The following is a 19,834-nucleotide window of genomic DNA, read 5'->3' on the forward strand; positions in this document are numbered from 1 at the left end:
TTTTTTTTTTTTTTAGATTCCATATATATCTGTTAGCATACGGTATTTGTTTTTCTCTTTCTGACTTACTTCACTCTGTATGACAGACTCTAGGTCCATCCACCTCACTACAAATAACTCAATTTCATTTCTTTTTATGGCTGAGTAATATTCCATTATATATATGTGCCACATCTTCTTTATCCATTCATCTGTCGATGGACACTTAGGTTGCTTCCATGTCCTGGCTACTGTAAAATAGTGCTGCAATGAACATTATAGTACATGTCTATTTTTGAATTATGGTTTTCTCAGGGTATTTGCCCAGTAGTGGTATTGCTGGGTCATATGGTAGTTCTGTTTTTAGTTTTTTAAGGAACCTCCAGACTGTTCTCCATAGTGGCTATATTAATTTACATTCCCACCAACAGTGCAAGAGTGTTCCCTTTTCTCCACACCCTCTCCAGCATTTATTGTTTGTAGATTTTTTGATGATGGCCATTCTGACTTATGTGAGGTGATACCTCATTGTAGCTTTGATTTATATTTCTCTAATAATTAGTGATGTTGAGCATCTTCTCATGTGTTTGTTGGCAATCTGTGTGTCTTCTTTGGAGAAATGTCTATTTAGTTCTTCCACCCATTTTTGGATTGGGTTGTTTGTTTTTTTGATATTGAGCTGCATGAGCTGCTTGTATAGTTTGGAGATTAATCCTTTGTCAGTTGCTTCATTTGCAAATATTTTCTCATATTCTCAGGTTTGTCCTTTCCTCTTGTTTATCGTTTCCTTTGCTGTGAAAAAACTTTTAAGTTTCATTAGGTCCCATTCATTTATTTTTGTTTTTATTTCCATTTCTCTAGGAGGTGGGTCAAAAATGATCTTGCTGTGATTTATGTCATAGAGTGTTCTGCCTGTGTTTTCCTGTAATATTTTTATAGTGTCTGGCCTTACATTTAGGTCTTTAATCCACTTTAAGTTTAGGTTTTAGGAAGTGTTCTAATTTCATTCTTTTACATGTAGCTGTCCACTTTTCCCAGCACCACTTATTGAAGAGGCTGTCTTTTATCCATTGTATATTCTTGCCCCCTTTGTCAAAGATAGGGTGACCATATGTGTGTGGGTTTATCTCTGGGCTTTCTATCCTGTTCCATTGATCTATATTTCTGTTTTTGTGCCAGTACCATACTGTCTTGATTATTGTAGCTTTGTAGTATAGTCTAAAGTCAGGGAGCCTGATTCCTCCAGCTCCATTTTTCCTTCTCAAGATTGCTTTGGCAATTCGGCATCTTTTGTGTTTCCATACAAAATGTAAAATTTTTTGTTCTAGTTTTGTAAAAATTGCCATTGGTGGTTTGACAGGGATTGCATTGAATCTGTACATTGCTTTGAGTAGTACAGTCATTTTCACAATGTTGATTCTTCCGATCCAAGAACATGGTATATCTCTCCATCTGTTTGTATCATCTTTAATTTCTTTCATCAGTGTCTTATAGTTTTCTGCATACAGGTCTTTTGTCTCCTTAGGTTGGTTTATTCCTAGGTATTTTATTCCTTTTGAGGCAATGTTAAATGGGAGTGTTTCCTTAATTTCACTTTTAGATTGTTTGTTGTTAGTGTATAGGAATACAAGAGATTTCTGTGCATTAATTTTGTATCCTACTACTTTACCAAATTCATTGATTAGCTCTAGTAGTTTTCTGGAAGCATCTTTAGGATTCTCTATGTATAGTATCATCTCATCTACAAACAGTGACAGTTTTACTTCTTATTTTCTGATTTGGATTCCTTTTATTTCTTTTTCTTCTCTAATTGCTGTGGCTAAAACTTCCAAAACTATGTTGAATAATTGTGATGAGAGTGAACACCTTGTCTTGTTCCTGATCTTAGAGGAAATGGTTTCAGTTTTTCACCATTGAGAACGATGTTGGCTGTGCATTTGTCATACATGGCCTTTATTATGTTGAGGTAGGTTCCCTCTATGCCCACTTTCTGGAGAGTTTTTATCATAAATGGGTGTTGAATTTTGTCAAAATCTTTTTCTGCATCTATTGAGAATATCATATGGTTTTTATCCTTCAACTTGTTAATATGGTGCATCACATTGATTGATTTCCGTATATTGAAGAATCCTTCATTTCCGGGATAAACCCCACTTGATCATGGTGTATGATCCTTTTAATGTGCTGTTGGATTCTGTTTGCTAGTATTTTGTTGAGGATTTTTGCATCCATGTTCATCAGTGATATTGGCCTGTAGTTTTCTTTTTTTGTGTGACATCTTTGTCTGATTTTGGTATCACAGTGATGGTGGCCTTATAGAATGAGTTTGGGAGTGTTCCTCCCTCTGCTATATTTTGGAAGAGTTTGAGAAGGATAGGTGTTAGCTCTTCTCTGAATGTTTGATAGAATTCGCCAGTGAAGCTATCTGGTTCTGGGCTTTTGTTTGTTGGAAGATTTTAAATCACAGTTTCAATTTCAGTGCTTGTGATTGGTCTGTTCATATTTTCTATTTCTTCCCGGTTCAGTCTCAGAAGGTTGTGCTTTTCTAAGAATTTGTCTGTTTCTTCCAGGTTGTCCATTTTATTGCCATAGAGTTGCTTGCAGTAATTTCTCATGATCTTTTGTATTTCTGCAGTGTCGGTTGTTACTTCTCCTTTTTCATTTTTAATTCTGTTGATTTGAGTCTTCTTCCTTTTTTTCTTGATGAGTCTGGCTAATGGTTTATTAATTTTGTTTATCTTCTCAGAGAACCAGCTTTTAGTTTTATTGATCTTTGCTATTGTTTCCTTCATTTCTTTTTCATTTATTTCTGATCTGATCTTTATCTGTGGCACACAGTGTGTGATATTCTACCTCTGTTAGTAATGAACTTCACCATGAAGTTGCTCATTATATTAGTTTCTGTACACCCCTAAAACATTGGTTTAAAAAAAAAAAAGCTTCAGAATAGGGATTTGTAGGAGAATGCCCCCTCTTAAGCAGCTTCACAGATTTTTCTGACCAACATAAGCAAGCATCCTTTTCCCCTTTGCCGTTTTGGAAATAATGATGCCTTGTATGGTAGGATGATACAGTGTTTTTCTTTAAAGCAGAAGTACAAGATGAAAGAATCTTACTGGGAGATAAAGGAATTTGTAGGGAAATTAAATATTTTTTCAACAGTAGCCTTAAGCAGTACTTAAAGTGAAGACAGCACAAGTGTTTTTAAATTTTGACTGAAGGAAGGAAAGGGAACTTTGATGTGGAACGCTCATCTCAATTCCTGCTGGCAGACTCAGACTCGTGTGTGTGTGTGTGTGTGTGTGTATGTGTGTGTGTGTGTGTGTGTGTGTGCACGTGTTGGGAGGGAGGGGAGGTCCTGCACACAGTTCAGCCTTCTGTCCCACATCACCTGAAATCCATGGCCTCAATCTCATGTCTTCCCCAACTAGTGCACTCTTGCAGGGGTCAAACTGAACTGGCTTATAAAAACATAGCTGGAAGTATAGACCCTTATTAGACAGATCCAATGTTGAAGAGGTAAGTTTACTGACAGAAGACAACTTCTCGCTTTATCCCCTGGCCCCTTCTTTTCCCTGTCCACCATGCCTTAGCTCTTTCCAAGTTTTATGTGCTGGTTAATTAGACCTTATGTAAAACCTAATTTAATTGATTTTATGATTTTTCAGAAAGTTAGAGTGACCTCTTGTGGGAATATCAAGTAGTTAATCCAGGTGCTGCCAACCGTCTGATTTTGTGAGTCCATTTCCTAGGTGTGTTGAGCTGGACATGCTCCCCAATTGTGCTTTAGTTTTCTTAAACTCATCTTGATGGATTTCACAGCCATAGGTAAATGGGAAGGGGTGGAAATATGTTAGGCAGTAGCCAGTGGTATAGGAATATATTTTCCAAAACAATGTTGATTTCATTTCTTTGTTTTCCTTTTTAAATGTGGTGATGGTGGAAAGTGGGGGAAAGTGTGGTAGGGCTCCAGAGCAAGTCAGCATGAAGGCCCCAGATTCAAGAAACTGCTAGGGGTCTTTTAACTCTACTCACAAAGGAAACGCTTATTTGGGCTCTCAAATGCCTCACTGCGGACCTAAACACAGCCCTTCTGGAGATAATTAGCACTCAGGGACTTACACTTGATTTTTGCTGTTGTTGTTTGTGGCTTTAATTCTTTTTTAAAAAAATTTTTTATTGGGGTACAGTTGATTTACAATGTTGTGTTAGTTTCAGGTGTACAGCAAAGTGGATCTGTTATACATGTACATATATCCACTCTTTTTAGATTCTTTTCCCATATAGGCCATTACAGTGTATTCAGTAGGGATCTCATCATGACAGAGTTGAGAGCCTAACCTAAGTCAGCTGCATAAATCTTTAAAATTCTTTTATTTGGAAGAATTTCAGACATATGCAAAATAGTATATGAGAGGAGAATAATGAAGCCCTACTTACCTATCAGTCGGCTTCAAGAATTACCACTCATTACTAATTTTATTTTCACCATACTTCTTTCCTCCCCCTTCCATTGTTTAGAAGAAATCGCAGGCGTCATACCCTCTCTTTCATAAGTATTTTAGAAGGTATCTCTAACAGATAAGAACTCCCCTTTAAAAATATAACCACAATATCACCACCCATAAAAATGAACAGAAATTTCTTAATATCATAAAAGATTGAGGTAGTGCTCAAATTTCTCTCATTGTCTCCTTTTTTTTAAAAATAATTTTTTTAGAGCAGTTTTAGGTTTACAATAAAATTGAGAGAAATGTATAGAGATTTCCCACATATCCCCTGTTCTCACACATGCATGGCCTCCCCCATTACCAACACCACTCACCAGAATAGTACTTTTTTTTTAAACAAGGATGAACCTACGTCGACACATCATAATCACCCAAAGTCCATAGTGTTCACTCTTGGTGTTGTGAATTCAATGGGTTTGGACAAATGTATAATAACATATCCATTGTTATAATAGTATCATACAGAATATTTTCACTGCCCTAAAAATCCTCTGTGCTCTGCCTGTTGGTGTCCCCACCACCCCCTTGGCAACCGCTAATCTTTTATTGTCTCCATAGTTTTGTTTTTTAGAGAATGTCATAGAGTTGGAATCATACAGTATGTAGCCTTCTCAGCTTTGCTTCTTTCACTTAGCTATATGAAATTAAGAGTCCTCCGTGTATTTTCAAGGCTTGAGAGCTCAGTTCTTTTTGTCACTAAATAATATGCCATTGTCTGGATGTACCACAGTTTATTTAACCATTCACCTACTGGAGGACATCTTCGTTGCTTTCAAGTTTGGCAATTATGAATAAAGTTACTGTAAATATTTGTGTGCATGTTTTTTTGTTGATGTAAGTTTTCAACTCCTTTGGGTAAATACCAAAGCACAAAATTGTTGGCTTTTATGATAAGGGAATGTTTCATTTTGGAAGAAGACTCCAAACAGTCTTCCAAAGTAGCTGTGCCATTTTGCATTCCCACCAGCAGTGAATGAGAGTTCTTGTTCCTTCACATCCCTCTCCCACAGCATTTGATGTTGTCAGTGTTCCAAATTTTGGCCATTCTAATAGGTGTGTAGTGGTATTTCATTGTTTTAATTTGCATTTCCCTGATGACATATGACGTGGAGCATCTTTTCATATGCCTACTTGCCATCTGTATATCTCCTTTGGTGAGGTGTCTGTTAAGGTCTTTGGCCAATTTTTAAATTGGGTTGTTTGTTTTCTTATTAAGTTTTTTCTCCTAATCTATAGGTTCTCTCTCTCTCTTTCCCCTCCATATATTTTTGTTTAAGAAACTAAGCTGCGTGTCTAAAGTTTCTACAATATAGATTTGTCTGAATGTATCATTTTGGTGTCATATAAGGAGTTTCTCTCTCCCCTATATTTCCTTTAAGTGAGTGGTTAGATTGAGAAACTTGATCAGATTCAAGTTCAATTTTTTGTTTGGCAAGGCTACTTCACAAGGCAGTGAGGCAGTCTTCCACCAGGAGGCGCAGTTGCTCTCTTTTTGGGATGTCAACCTCCAGATAATCAGGGGCATTGACTGATTAATAAACCAACGGTTGCAAAACAGTGATATTCTAACTGCATCCATTCTTCTTTTATTAGGTTTTTATGTTCCTTTGAATAAATTTCCCCTCATCAACTATTTTGTTACTTTAAGATGTTACTTTAAGATATAAAGAGGACAGAAAAATGCTTGATTTTTCCTGTACTTATCAGTTTTCAAAATAATGAGTTGGTTCCCTAATACTATCAAGAAGTGATCAATAAGTTTTTAAAAAATCATGAAATTATGTATGTGAATGTATTTGATATTTTTCATTCCACTGAAGTCACTATACTTATTGACCAACGTAAGTCTATTGAAGTTCTCTCCTGAATCTTTTTGACATGACCCTACTAGTCTTTAAAAACTTCCCTGCTTTCTGCTAAGACAAGCTGTTCCAGGCTTATTTTATATTTCTTAACTCGAACCTGAAATTAGCTATTTCTCCAAGGTTATGGTTCTCACAGTGTGATCTGGGAGCCCCTGGGAGTCCCTGTGATCCTTTCATGGGGTTTGTCAGGTCAAAATTATTTTCATATTAATACTAAGGGCTATTTGCCCTTTTAAACTTTCATTTTCTCACAAATATATACAGAGTTTCCCAAAGGTTACATGATGTGCGATATTATGATTGAATGCAGAAGCAGTTCTAAGAATTCTGCTGTCATTTATTAAGCCAGACATTAAATAGATTCACAAAAATGTAAAACAATTGTACTCTTCTCACTAATTTTTGTTAATAGATACTTTGTTATTTTGAAATGTTTTGATTTTTAATTCAGTCAACATCAATAGATATAGCCCACATAAATAAAAACTCTTTGGGCCCTCAACAATTTTAAGAATTTAAAGAGATTTGGGGAGCAAAATGTTTTGAGAACTGCTGCTCCAAGGAGTCTTGGTTCCTTTTAATGGAAAATGGTATTTAGAGATCACAATCTAGGAGCTAAAGATGTTCATGGTTACTGGGTTGGCCATAGTTTTTAGGCCATTTCATAGGCAGAGTTAAGATAAAATTATATATTTATTTAAAGATAAAATATATCATGAGTTAATACCGTTTATTCCTGTCCAAATTTAGGACTACAGAGTTTTTACTTAAACTCATACAATTTACATTTGTATCTCCTTTCTCCCACAACAAAAATCCCAGCATAGGGCTTCCCTGGTGGCGCAGTGGTTGAGAGTCCGCCTGCCGATGCAGGGGACAGGGGTTCGTGCCCCGGTTCGGGAAGATCCCACATGCCGCGGAGCGGCTGGGCCCGTGAGCCATGGCCGCTGAGCCTGCGCGTCCGGAGCCTGTGCTCTGCAGTGGGAGAGGCCACAACAGGGAGAGGCAAGCAAAAAACAAAAAAAACAACAAAAAAAAAAAAAAAAAAAAAAAAAAAAAATCCCGGCATAAATGTTTATTTTCAGTGTCACATTAACAATAGCACCACTACCATCACTACCAACAATATGATCACTTAAAACAGTTTGACTGCTTTCTTTTCTTTTTTTTTAGTTCTTTTTTCTTTGAGGTATATCTCTCTATGGATGTACAGTAATTTGACAGTTTAAAGTTACCTGAAATGATGTGTGTTTTTGAAATTATGCCAACAAGCAGATCAGTTAGACCCATGTATTTTTTCTTTTGACTTTTAAAGGCTGCTTTTTATAAATTCAGAGAAGTTTAGGTTCTATCTCTGTCTCTTGTAGCCTACTGCCTTCCTCTCTTCCTCAAGTAACATTAAAAAAAATCAGTAATTTTCCTTTGTTATTTTTAAACTTTAAGCAAATATATATATATATATATAGTATTACTAGATATAGTATATATATATATATATATACTTATTTAGTATTACTACCACCCTCCCCTTTTTGGATGAAAGGTAGTATACTATATACACTTCTTTCCACAACTTTTTTCAATTAACAATATATGTATTCAGGAGCTCACTCCAGTTGTATATAGGGCACTTCATTGCATTATTTTACCATAATTTATTCAAGTAGCCATTTACTGAGGAACTTTGGGAGCAATTTCCAGTATTTTATTACATATGGTGCTGCAGTGAATAGTCTTGCACATACTTTTACCACGATATCTTTAGGATAGAGTTCTAGAAGTGGGATTGCTGGCTCAAAGTGTGAATGTGTATAATTCTGCTAGATATTGAGACTCTTTTTACTTCTGCAGTACAGATGGAAGAACAGACTGAGACAGCTGCTCGAGGTCACCTTACCAGTCACTGACAAGTCTGGGGTTTAAACTTAGATGTAACGGGTCTCCACAGACTCTGTAGGTCACGGGAAGAGGATTTGCAAGGTGGGAGAGGCAAAGGAAGAATTTTGCATTTGGAAGTCACATTCACTGAATCACATATTCTCACGCTTCCAACTCCCAGCGCACCAGTTCTTCCTTATCAGAACCTCTAGTCCTCTGAGCTCTCATACTTTCTCTCATTCATCACTTTCCTCCTCATCCGGTAACTGAGGTATCACTGCCGCCACTGGTAATCTGGGCCAGTAAACCCGGAAGGTGTGTGGAGGGCTTTGCGCATGCCCAGCCACTACGCGCAGATTGGAGCCGCTCGGAGGCAGGACCAGAGTGACGTCCTAACGGCGCGCCGCTCCCTGGCGTCCTAGCAAGGTCGCTTTGCAGTGCAAGTGCGCGCATAAGTGACAAGACCCTGGTTCGGGGGCGCGCCGTATCCTGCTGCCTTGGTATCAGCGGCGACATGTCAGGGTATACGTCCGACGAGAAATTGCGGCTGCAGCAGCTGCGAGAGCTGAGAAGGCGATGGCTGAAGGATCAGGAGCTGAGCCCCCGGGAACCGGTGCTGCCCCCGCGGAGGATGTGGCCTATGGAGCAATTCTGGAATAAGTTTTTGCAGGACGGGGCCTCCTGGAAGAACGTGGTGAGTGACGGCCCTCCCCCACTCCCACCCTGACTCCCGCCCCGTCGCGGACCCCGGCCTGGCTGCTGGGACGCCTGCTCACTGTAGCCACATTAGGGACTGACTCGCTCCACCCCCGAAAGTTCCGGTAGTTCCCCAAGGGAGAATCAGATTCTACCGAGACTTAGGTTTAGCTGGGACGCTCACTGGTCCCAGGAATCATAGGCTGGGAGTCGGGAGTCAGGAGTCAGAGTCCGGAGCTTGTATGGCTTCGGGATGGTCTTGTCCTTTGGCTGTCAAATGTGATGAGAAGGAGGCGAATCTTCGCCTGGGTTTTACAGGACACTGCAGGCTTGCTTCTCTTTTGACTGTGGAGACCTTCCCTCAGAATGATGGCCAAGGATTCACTAGAGTTAAAATTCAATGATTTTAGTATTTGAAGACACTTGTCTGATTTTTGAGGTTGAGATTATAGAGACCAACTAACTCTGCACTCGACTACCAGAAGGCACAATGAGCCTCTAGCTGGTAATACAGCTCTATGTAATGACCATTAAAGAAGGGGTCCTATTGGTATGCTGAGTGAGTCATATTCAAGAGCCCCCTTTCTTAACCGCTACTACGTACGTTGAACACACGCTTTCTTTTAAGAATGCCATTCCTGGACTTTGCAGAAAGTCACTCACTCAAGTGCTATCTTTATTTTCAGGGTCTCCTGATATTTTCTTGAGGTCGTTAATTAAATCACATCAATTATGAATGATGAATGCTGTATCTCAGAATTCCTTGCAACTTTGGCTAATAATAATGGTAATAATATAAGGAACACTTCGGTGCTTACTTTGTGCCTGGCACTTTGCTGAGGGTTTTACACGTGTTACTTTATTTATTTTTTTACTTCCATAAGGTAGAAACCATCCCTAATCCTCGTTTTAAATATGTGGAAACGGAGACCTGCAGGAATTCAGTGATTTACCTGTGGTCCCAGGGCTAGGAATTGAAGAAGTTCACTTTGAAATCCATGTGTATTTTATTGTGCTACAAAGTCTGGTGCAAATTTTTCTAAGAAAGTGGTATTAGATACTTATTTATGATGGTAAAATTAAACTCTAATTGAACTCTCCTCTCTTCTCACCCTTTGTATCTCTGGCATTACTTAACTGATTTGGCATCCACTGGTTGAAAGTTGACATTCCACCCGTCAGCCAGTGATGTAAGGAAGTAAATAATCATTTGTTGAAATCTGTCTTACCTTACTTTGAGTTAACTTTTTCTTTCATAATCATATCTGTTACAACACTTAGAATCTAGATTGTCTTTTCCCTGACAGGATAGGTCTGTTTCAGTCAAATTGGCTGCCATGGAAAAGTTCCATTTTTAGATGTCTTTTGCCTTTCTTTTTAAAAATACTGTGTCTGAAGGCACCTCAAAGTGAGCTTGGAACACCCTTATCCCAGTATGTAAAACATTCTTTTTCCAGCATTAGTGCACTCAAGGTTGTCTGCCCTACAGGTAGAATGATACAAGTGGTGTTTATTATGGATATCTGAAATTGATAAATTAGGGAAATGACTTTACCTGAAAATTCTGTAGTTCTGATTACTCTGGTTAAATTGATTAGAATTATTTCATTATTTATGCCATGTTTTATCTTAAACTTATAATAAGGATATTTTTAGAAGTCTTTTAAAAAACATATTTATAAATACAGTACTATAGTTTTGCAAAATGCTGCTTCTCTTAAGCCTCCTTTGCTTTGAACTCTGTAGGTGTCACCTAGCAGGCACTATGTTTAGTAAAAATATTCGGTGTACAGACTATATGGAAATACGTAGCATTTAGAGATTTTACAATAATCGTGATTTTTTATATCACTGATGCTTTTTTCTTCTGCCACAAATGTATAAAAAATAAGATATCTATTTTGTGTATGTTTTTTTTCCCCCAGATCTATAAGACGTACCGACACAGTATCTTTGCTTTTACTCATGTACTGATCCCTTTCTGGATTATTCATTATTATCTGAAATATCATGTGAATGTAAGTGTGCTTTAAGTATGTATTTTTCAGAATTTAATTTTAATATTGTACAAAATTATTTCCTATGTGGCAATGCCTTACCCGGCTCTACTTAGTGGAAATAATCTGCCACTTATAAGTGATTTTGAATTACTTTGAATCCTTTTAGGTAAAAGGTTTAATGAAACTTAGGTAATGTATGGTTTTTCAAAAAGTTGATCTTTATATTAGTTGTTTACAACTTGAATTGCATTTCCTCATGAAACAATGTTTAAATGATCAGAAATGTAGTTGACCTAATAATACTGGTGCAAACTCAGCGTCCTGAGTTGGAAGGGAGAAAATAATTTCTGCTCCTTTTTTTTGAGCACAGATCTGGTATAAGATAAAATTCACAATAGATAAAGGTTATCTTTGTCATCATTTCCTTTTCCTTTGCTCTGTCTGGTTTTTCACAACTTACTTTCTTTAGAATTCAGCATGTCCAAAAGCTTGAATTTTTTTCACTGAAAGATCTTGCATTGAATTGAGTCTGTTGCCATATTTTAAAGGCTAGGGATACCCTGGTGTAGGGTGTTAAATCCCAGGCAGGGTGAGGAAGGAGTGCATTTTGGGGAGTGGCATGGAAGGGAGAGTGTTGGTAGTTGCCCAGCATGGAGTTTTGTAACCCAAAGAGTGAGGAGGGCATTCTTGTACCCAGTGAGGAGGCTTAAATCCTGAGTGGGTTGCTGAGTGGGTAAGGGGGCAGGGAATTGGTGAGTGTACCTGTTTGGAGGGCAGCAGTGTCAGCAACCTGGTGTAGGATATTGGAACCTGAGTGAGGGAGGAAGACATCAGGAAGGAGTGTGGTTTGGGGCAGTGATGGAGTTGGCAACCCAAAGTAAAGTATCAGAAACCGAATGAGGTGAGGAGGTTATTTATACTGGAGTGTGGTGGTGGAGATGACAGGAGATTGGTTATATACAGGAAGGTTGATCAAATGAGAACATACGTTGATGATACTGGAACCCTGAATTCTCATTGTCAGAAAAGGGAGTTATGCATATGGAATACAGGGAGAAAACCTTGTGGTACTGGAATGGAATTGGAAGTATTGGTGTGACTCATGAGTTTTAGTATGTATTGATAAATATAGAAATAAATATAGCTGTAAATGCAGATTTACCTAGCTCTGTCCATTGATAGGGCCTGTGAGCATTGCTACCCCATGGTATCAATAACTAGCACATCTAGCAGCTGGGCTTACTTTCTAAATATAGTTTTCCACTGAAAGGATCCAGAGCTCCTTGGAGAAATGGCTGATTCCAGGGCCGGGGCAGGGAAAGTACAAGATGAGCTTGTGCCAGAAAGTAAAGAAGTGTGTTCAAAGAATGATGGAGATGAATCAAAAGGACAGAGTCAGCTTGAAAAGACTCCCACTGGAACAAATTTGAGCAGCAAAATAAATGATAGTAATAGATGAGAGCCAGCTGGATAAATAAAACGCAAATCCATGAGTCCATGCTCATATAAATTAATTAATAAATGGACAGAAGAGAAAGCTTTTTTTTTTGTACAGTAGAGTAAATAAGAAATGGACAAAAAAAGTCACCATTTGAGAATCATCATAGTAATATTTTATTCAGCCAGGGAACATCAAAAGGTGCTAACATTAATCCCCAAATTCCTACCTTCAACATACTTATTTGTTACAAAGAGTAACTTTGTAATGGAGGAAACCTGGCAGACATCATCTTAATCAAGAAATCTAAATTACATTACCAATAATGGGACAGACTGAAATTGTGTACTACTTGATAGGATGCAATAAGAAGAAAACAATATGTTTTGCGATGTTCCTGCCAAAAATGTATAAGCTGAATCTAATTGATGGACTTTTCTGCATAATAATTGGCTTGTTACCTTCAAAAATGTCAAGATCATGAAAGTTAAAGAACCATGGAAGATTTGTTCCAGATTGAAGAAGACTAAAGGGACTTGTCAACTACATGTGAACTTGATTCATGGGCACAATCTGCTTCGTCAAAAAAAAAAAAAAGAGATGGCATTGGCAGTCAGAACTTTAAACAGCCTACAAGATGGATGGAGAACTGGTTATATAAGGGCGGATTTTTTGATAACTCCAAACAGTTATGGAGACAAGTGATAAAATTTGAATGGGTTCTTCAGACTAGATAGAAGGTATTAATATATCAATGTTAATTTTCTGATCCTGATGGCTGTATTGTGATTATTTTAAGAATATTGTCCTTGTTTGTAGGAAGTACACACTAAAGTAATAAACCAGTCAGCAATTCACTATGAAGTGATTCAGTAAAAAAAAAAGTTTGGGACTGCGTAACAAATTGTAGCTAATCCAGTTGAGGTTTGCTTTCCTGTAGCCTGATGAAAGGAGAGTGAAACAAATAAGTGGGGTTCTCAGAAAATTCACTTTTATGTCACTTGTTCTCTGTTGACTGTGTGGGTTCTTTAAATTTCTGATTGCTGACAACACCTTTGTTTTCTTCACTAAGATTACCTCTGTTGATCGTCAACTATGGAATGCCTAGTATGTCTTCCTTTATCGCTGTGGAAAGAATATATAAGATGAAATTCCTGACTTCAAGGAGTTTATAATAAAGTTGGAAGATAGGTATGATTTGGGTAAAAGTATGGAGGAGAAAATCTGTTCCAGTTAGAAAAACAAGGAGTTAGTAGTTAGCATGGTCTTGTTTACCGAAGATAGGATTGCCTGGAACTGCGAGTCTCTTGGCTTAGTAGGGTGGAACCAATAAATGGAAGGTCCTGAAAGCTAGGCAGAGGAGGTTGAACTTTACGTGGTAGGCAGTGGGAAGCCTTCCATTTTTAAATAGGAGAGTGAGTTGATAAAGTGATATATTTAAACATAAAAAACCTTGATATGTAGGGTGAATTGTAGGGAGGAAAGTATTGACATCAGGCAAATCAGCTGGAGGCTATTGCAGTTTAGTAGATATTAGTTGATGAGAATCTGGTTAGGGCAGAGATAACAGGAATGAAAAAGTAAAGTGAAGCCAGAAGATACTTTTTCAGGAAGAAATAACTCAAATTAAGTTGAGTTTTATTTTTAAGTATTTATAGGACATATTAATGACCCTAAAAAGGAAAATCTTTTTAAACTTAAAAATCATACATCTAAATCAATTACACATTTTAACTAGAATCCTAAAACTAATCTTTTAGAATCTCTAATAGCCTGATTATCTTAAACATTACAGATACTCCATATCAGAATATATGGATTGTCCCAGTGTTTTCAGAACTTATTAAATTTGACATTCATCTGTTTATACCCTGGGTTAATTTATCTTGTCATATCTGTATTTAACTAAATATTTCTAGGATTAAAAAAACACTTATCTCCTAAGAGAAGAAAATTTAACAAGCTGAAGTTACTGGGTTGACAATTCAAGACATTAATATGGCTGCTTACCTGAGGGATTCATACTTCTAGGTGATTTTTCCTGAGCCACAGATGGACGTAGTTAAAGGTTTTATGTCAGTAGGTGTCCCAAAGCCTCTCTTTTACCTTATTCTTTGTCTTGGTTTGGTTAGGCCTGCATCCTCTACTGTTGCACCCAGTTTACTTCAGCTAACACCTTTATGCTTAATTGAATTTAACATTCTCTCTGAAGACATTTCAGTATCTTCTTGCCTCTGGCCACAGTTTTTAGAGACATTTGAATGTCCTCACATTGTATTCTGAGTTTCTCTCCTGCTTTTGGCTCCAATTTGCCTGAGTCTTAAATCATGCCAATAATCTTTTAAATTTTTTGGTGTGGTATCTTGTACAGATGTGTATGCTTAATTAGTACATTTATTTAGCACCTCCTATGTGCAAGGCACTGTTCTTAACACAAGGATATACAAGGCAGATTGAGTTCCTGTCTTCATGAAATGTTTAGGGAGACTGGCAATAAGCAGATAAGCAGAGAGGTATATAATGTTATAGGAGGTGATAAGTCTATAGAAGAAAAACTAAGGGTAAAAGACTAGAGAGTGACAGGAACTGCTATTTTTATTAAGCTTCTTTGAGGAAGTGCTATTTGAAAAACACAAATGAAATGAGGATCTGGACCAAGCAAGTATTTAGGAGAAGAGCATTTCACGTAGAGGAATCATTAAGCATAAGGGCTCTGAGGCACAAGCAGGCCTAACTGATTGTATTAATACAAAGAAGCCACTGCAGCTACAGTTCAGAGAGAGAGAGAGAGAGAGAGAGAGAGAGAGGGAGGATCAGAGAGGTAGCCAAGGGCCAGATCGTTTCTTAGAGATCACAGCAAGGACTTTGGCTTTTTTTTTTGGAAGGATCATGAAACTTTTAGCAGAGGAGTAACAGGAGCGATGCATCTTAAAAAAATCACTCTACTCTGCCTGCAGTGTGGAGAATAGACTTTAGGGAGGGCATGAGCGGAAGCTGGGAGACTAGTAGGTGAAAATATGATAAAGGCTTGGACAAGGGTAGTAGTACTAGAGGTGGTGAGAAGCAGTAAGATTCAGGATAAAATCTCCTCCTGCTGAGGAGTCAGGGTTTTGGGCCTTCGTAACTAGGAGAGTGAAAATGCCATTTACAGAGATAGGGAACAGTTTGGCACTGAGGGACATTAAGTGTTGGACCTGATTAAGTTTGCAATGCCTGTTTGATCAAGTAGAGATCTTGAGTAAATAATAGGATGTATGAGTCTGGAGCTTAGTGAAAGTTTGGGGCTTAAGTTAAAAATTTGGGATATGAGGGAAAAAAAAGGAAAAAAAATTGGTGCCAGCGTTTCTACTGAAAAAAAAAATCGGGATATGATCTATTTTATAAGAAACTCTAAAACTATAATTAACAGAGCATTACTTTTATTGCAGACAAAACCATATGCCATCGTTGAAAGGAAGCCCAGAATATTCCCAGTAAGTCTTAAAACATCTCTGATTTTTCTTCTGTTTATTATATTTCTCTTTCCTTTCCCAAGTGATCATTAGACTAAAATTTTCCTTTCTTCTCACTGAAAGTTTAAGTGCCTGTTTTGTATATTCTTAGAAAAAAAAAGAGGAGGAAATAATGTGAGGTAGCAATTACAGTTGAACCTGGGATGTGGGCACATTTCTTTTCACCCTGGCTGTAAAGCTTGTGCGACCTTTGTAGTCCTAAAGTGAATTGAAGGTACGAACAGTTTTTCACTGGTGCCATTTCACGTAGGGTTAAGGACTTAGGGCACTAGCCTGAGCAGACACCTGAGCATTGTAACAGCAACTAAATTCCTCTGTTATTATTTCCAAACTATCATTTCCTATGGCAGTTTGACCGTAACGTCTCCATCTGTGAATTTATAATCTGTCAATGTGTGCTTTAAATTTTATGTTATGAATATGTAGGCTATTATCCTAATTTAAAATAAGTCTTCATCATTAAAAGATTACATATTAGTCTGTTGGTATCTTACTAGCTGTTTGGGAGGTTATTGTTTAGCAGAGTCAAATACATGTTATGTTCTTGTTCCATTTCTAGTCACAGATAATGAACTACCATCAAGCTCTAAGTTATATAATTTTAGAAAACAAAACTTGATGTAGATTCTTGCTTCTATCAAATGACATGGTCACAGTAATCCATTGACGACTGCAACAGAAGGGAATTTTAGGGAGAACTACCAAAGTTGGCTAACTCTTCCAATTGGAATTCTGCTTTAGGAAATAGTAGGGGATTTCTTCTGTATTTCATTGTGTATAATTGATGTGTGTCAGGGCCTAGGTAGGCTCAATTATCTTGTTGGTTTCAACAAGTTAGGTAATTTATTTATTCTTCCATTTATACATTTGTTTATTGTTTATTTTGACATTACTGTTCAAAGGAAAAGAAGGAGGACTCTCTTTAGAAGACCATATAGTGATTCCATAGCATCTCTCCTACTTCCGTATTTTTTGCCACTGTGGTTCTTTCCTGTTTCTGTACCTTTGAGAAGCTGCCCCTTTGAAGACCTGAAGAATGCTCATCTGTACATACCTTAGAATAGGATAGACAGTAACAAACAAACCACCAAATCTCAGTGGTTTAACAAAAGTTTATTTTCTGTTGACATCACAGACTAGCATAGGTCAGACAATTATAGTGAGGCCATTGGGACTATGAGGCTCCAAGATCATAGGGAAAGAGAGGGCTGGATGTCTCAGGGGATGATTTTAAGGTCTAAGCTTGGAAGTAGCTTACATCACTTCTCTTCATGTCCTGTCGGCCAGAACTCATTCTCATGATCCCACATGTCTTTGTGCTTTTTTATGTTTCTCAGCCTCCCATACCTGGAGTCTCTGCCACAGTGTATCCTTCTAGTCAACAAATAGCTCTTTGCTTCCTTCTTCCCACACACGTAACACAAGTCCCTTTCCTAGGGAGAAACCCCAAGGTCCCATTACATCACTGCAACCTAAGATCTTCAGATGATGTATAGTAATATCCGTCAGGGTTATTCTTGGAGATTCTTCTCTTGGAGATTTGAGGATCAATGGCAAGTAAACTGTATCCCTTGCCTCCCAACCACGCCCATTATTCAGCGATGGAATTTGGACAGCATAGCAGTCACTTGGCTCTGAAACCCCAGTGGTCAAACACTGTAAAGCCTCCTAACCCCTGTGTGTGGGAAGTTACTTGAACAGGAACTGATTTTGCTTCTGGAAGAAACACCTTTGTTCATTGTTCTTCCTGGCCCCTGGCTCAGTCTAGGGGATTCTTTCTTTTCCATTATCAACCTAGACCACATCTAAAATGAGTACTGGGAAGTATGCCCTCCTTAGGGTTGTACAGCCTTTAAAATCTACCTTCTGCTCACAGAAGGTTGAGGGCCACAGGTTGTTTTAATCAGAAACAGTCATAGGCTTTTATTGTCTGTATGTTTGGTTTGACCATCTAGTTCTCACATTTGGCAGGCATGGAAAGAAAAATACTTGGTAGGAGTCTAATCTTTTTGCTTCTAGTCAGTCCCACATGCCAGTATCTGTGGTTTCTATACATAGTTGTCTCATTTCTTTGTCCTTATTCTACTGCCTCTCTCAACTCAGTTGAGAGGCAGCTATGTGGAAGCCACCAGAAACACACTCTAGTTCAAGGGCTACCTTTGTTTCAGTCTGATCTTTGCAACGGTGCTGGGTCCCTCTGTTTACTGAGTTTTATTGGGCTTCTGTTTCTCAGAATCTTTTCAGTGTTGTTACTGTTTAGAGATTCAGAAACAATCAATCTGATTTTCTAATATTGCAAGGTCCCAAATTTTTAGATTCTTATTTTTATTTCTCCTCTCAAATCAGCCACTTCTTACCTGAGCTTATGTTTCTTAAAATACATTACTAAGGCAGCCACTAGTAGTTAAACACATACTATAACGTTTTTTCAGGTACTTCTCCTAGAACCTCAAGTTCATTAGACAGTCTGCTTCTAAGTTATTAGTGCCTTTTGTTTCCATCTTATAGCCTCCAATGCCAGTGTCCTTGTAGCCCCACTGCTAAGCCAGTGCCATGTGGTTCAATTTTTATTACAGCAGCATTAGTACCACTTCAAGTTATTAATTTCTGTGTTAGGGTAATGCTAGCTGTGGTAACAAGTTTTCCCCCAAGTATATAATGGCTTAAACATAATACAAATTTATACAGTCCTGAGCCATACCAGGTCAAGGAATGGTAGGTGGTGATGGGGATAATTCTACTCTACTAAGTCAACTCATGGACTATCAGGCTGATGGAACCTGCTGTCTTAAACAGAGAGCTGAAATTAAAGCTAAGTACTTTGCCTAAGATTATACAGCTTGTCAGTGGAGGGTTCCAGGATTCACACTACTTGGTTCTGGCTTTAAAGTCCATGCCCATTCTGCCATACACACTGCATCTAGGTTTGGAAAGACACCCGAACCAGCTGCCCAAGGAAAGTTTGCATTCTGTTTCTAATATCCATTCTGAGCCAAACGGTAAACTGGTGACTGCCTAACACATTCAGTTGCTGGGAATACATTACCGCCTTATATTGAAGATGTTTACCTGCAGCTTTCTAGGGCTTCTATTTCTTGGGGCCAAGCAAATAAAGATTATCCTTTTATCACTTTGTAAAGACAACTTTCATGTCCTTTCTAGTCATTTTTGAGTGAAACTTTCCCTATTCTCTCCCTTACACCTTAAGATTTTGAATACTGGTTGCTCATCTTTAGACAGCTTCTATTTTGCCTCTGTCCCTTTAAAGTGTGAATGCCAGAAGTGAACTAGATTTTCCAGATGACCAAATAGAACTGACCAAATGGAACTATCACCTCTGCAGACAAGATTTTTCACTAATGCATCTTTGTTTTTCTAGGGTGATACAATTCTGGAAACTGGAGAAGTAATCCCACCAATGAAAGAATTTCCTGATCAACATCACTGAAGATTACTTTTAAAATTTCAAAGATGTTTGAGCCCAAGTTTGTTGCTACATTACCACACTTACTGAATATATTTTCTGGAAAAGTAACTTTAATAAAGTTTACTCAGATGTGTGTTGTCTGTTTCTTCCCAAACTGTATGGTTCCCTCTGTACAATTTGAGACTCTATGACTTATCTAACAATAAGTAAAAACTGGACATGCTAAAAAAATGGTATGGGCAATCACCTACTTTTTCTGGCCATTTTTAATTTGGAAAACAGCATGTAGAAAATTATTTAGTCACATGATAGTTTTTTCTTAAACAGTACTTAATCTACTGTGATGTGAAGGTATACAATGTAATGAAATGTTGCAATAAACAAATAAAAGAACAGAAGTTCCACACACTTTTAAAGCCTTTCTGAAGCATTTCAAAAGAAGTATTTTAGAAACTTTAGATTAAAAGGCCTAGATGTAGGTTGCTTTGTTATGTGGGAACATAAAAGACAAATCTCTAAGTATATGAA

General features: G+C 37.8%; 1 protein-coding gene across 2 annotated transcripts; it reads left to right on the plus strand.

Annotated features, from left to right (window-relative positions):
* Window positions 1-8,630: 8,630 nt before the first annotated feature.
* Window positions 8,631-19,437, plus strand: NDUFB6 (NADH:ubiquinone oxidoreductase subunit B6). Of its 2 annotated transcripts, XM_027089032.1 has the most exons (4): window positions 8,641-8,927; window positions 10,855-10,947; window positions 15,796-15,840; window positions 19,259-19,437. In XM_027089032.1, exons 1-4 carry the CDS (start codon window positions 8,748-8,750, stop codon window positions 19,325-19,327), a joined length of 387 nt encoding a protein of 128 aa, XP_026944833.1. In that variant the 5' UTR covers window positions 8,641-8,747; the 3' UTR covers window positions 19,328-19,437. The 2 variants fall into 2 exon arrangements, with proteins under 2 accessions (XP_026944834.1, XP_026944833.1); XM_027089033.1 differs by lacking the exon at window positions 10,855-10,947 and having other exon boundaries at window positions 8,631-8,927.
* Window positions 19,438-19,834: the final 397 nt, after the last annotated feature.

Source organism: Aethalodelphis obliquidens, unplaced genomic scaffold, assembly GCF_003676395.1.
Source record: "Aethalodelphis obliquidens isolate GAN/ISIS:26980383/991018 unplaced genomic scaffold, ASM367639v1 scaffold64, whole genome shotgun sequence".
NCBI classification, from domain to species: Eukaryota; Metazoa; Chordata; class Mammalia; order Artiodactyla; family Delphinidae; genus Aethalodelphis; species Aethalodelphis obliquidens.

Excerpts from the sequence above, each read along its gene's own strand:
- NDUFB6 (XM_027089032.1), top strand. The coding sequence starts at position 8,748 with ATGTCAGGGTATACGTCCGACGAGAAATTGCGGCTGCAGCAGCTGCGA. Across the intron at positions 8,928-10,854 it reads GGGCCTCCTGGAAGAACGTG|ATCTATAAGACGTACCGACA; the intron begins GTGAGTGACGGC and ends TTTTTCCCCCAG. Across the intron at positions 15,841-19,258 it reads GGAAGCCCAGAATATTCCCA|GGTGATACAATTCTGGAAAC; the intron begins GTAAGTCTTAAA and ends TTGTTTTTCTAG.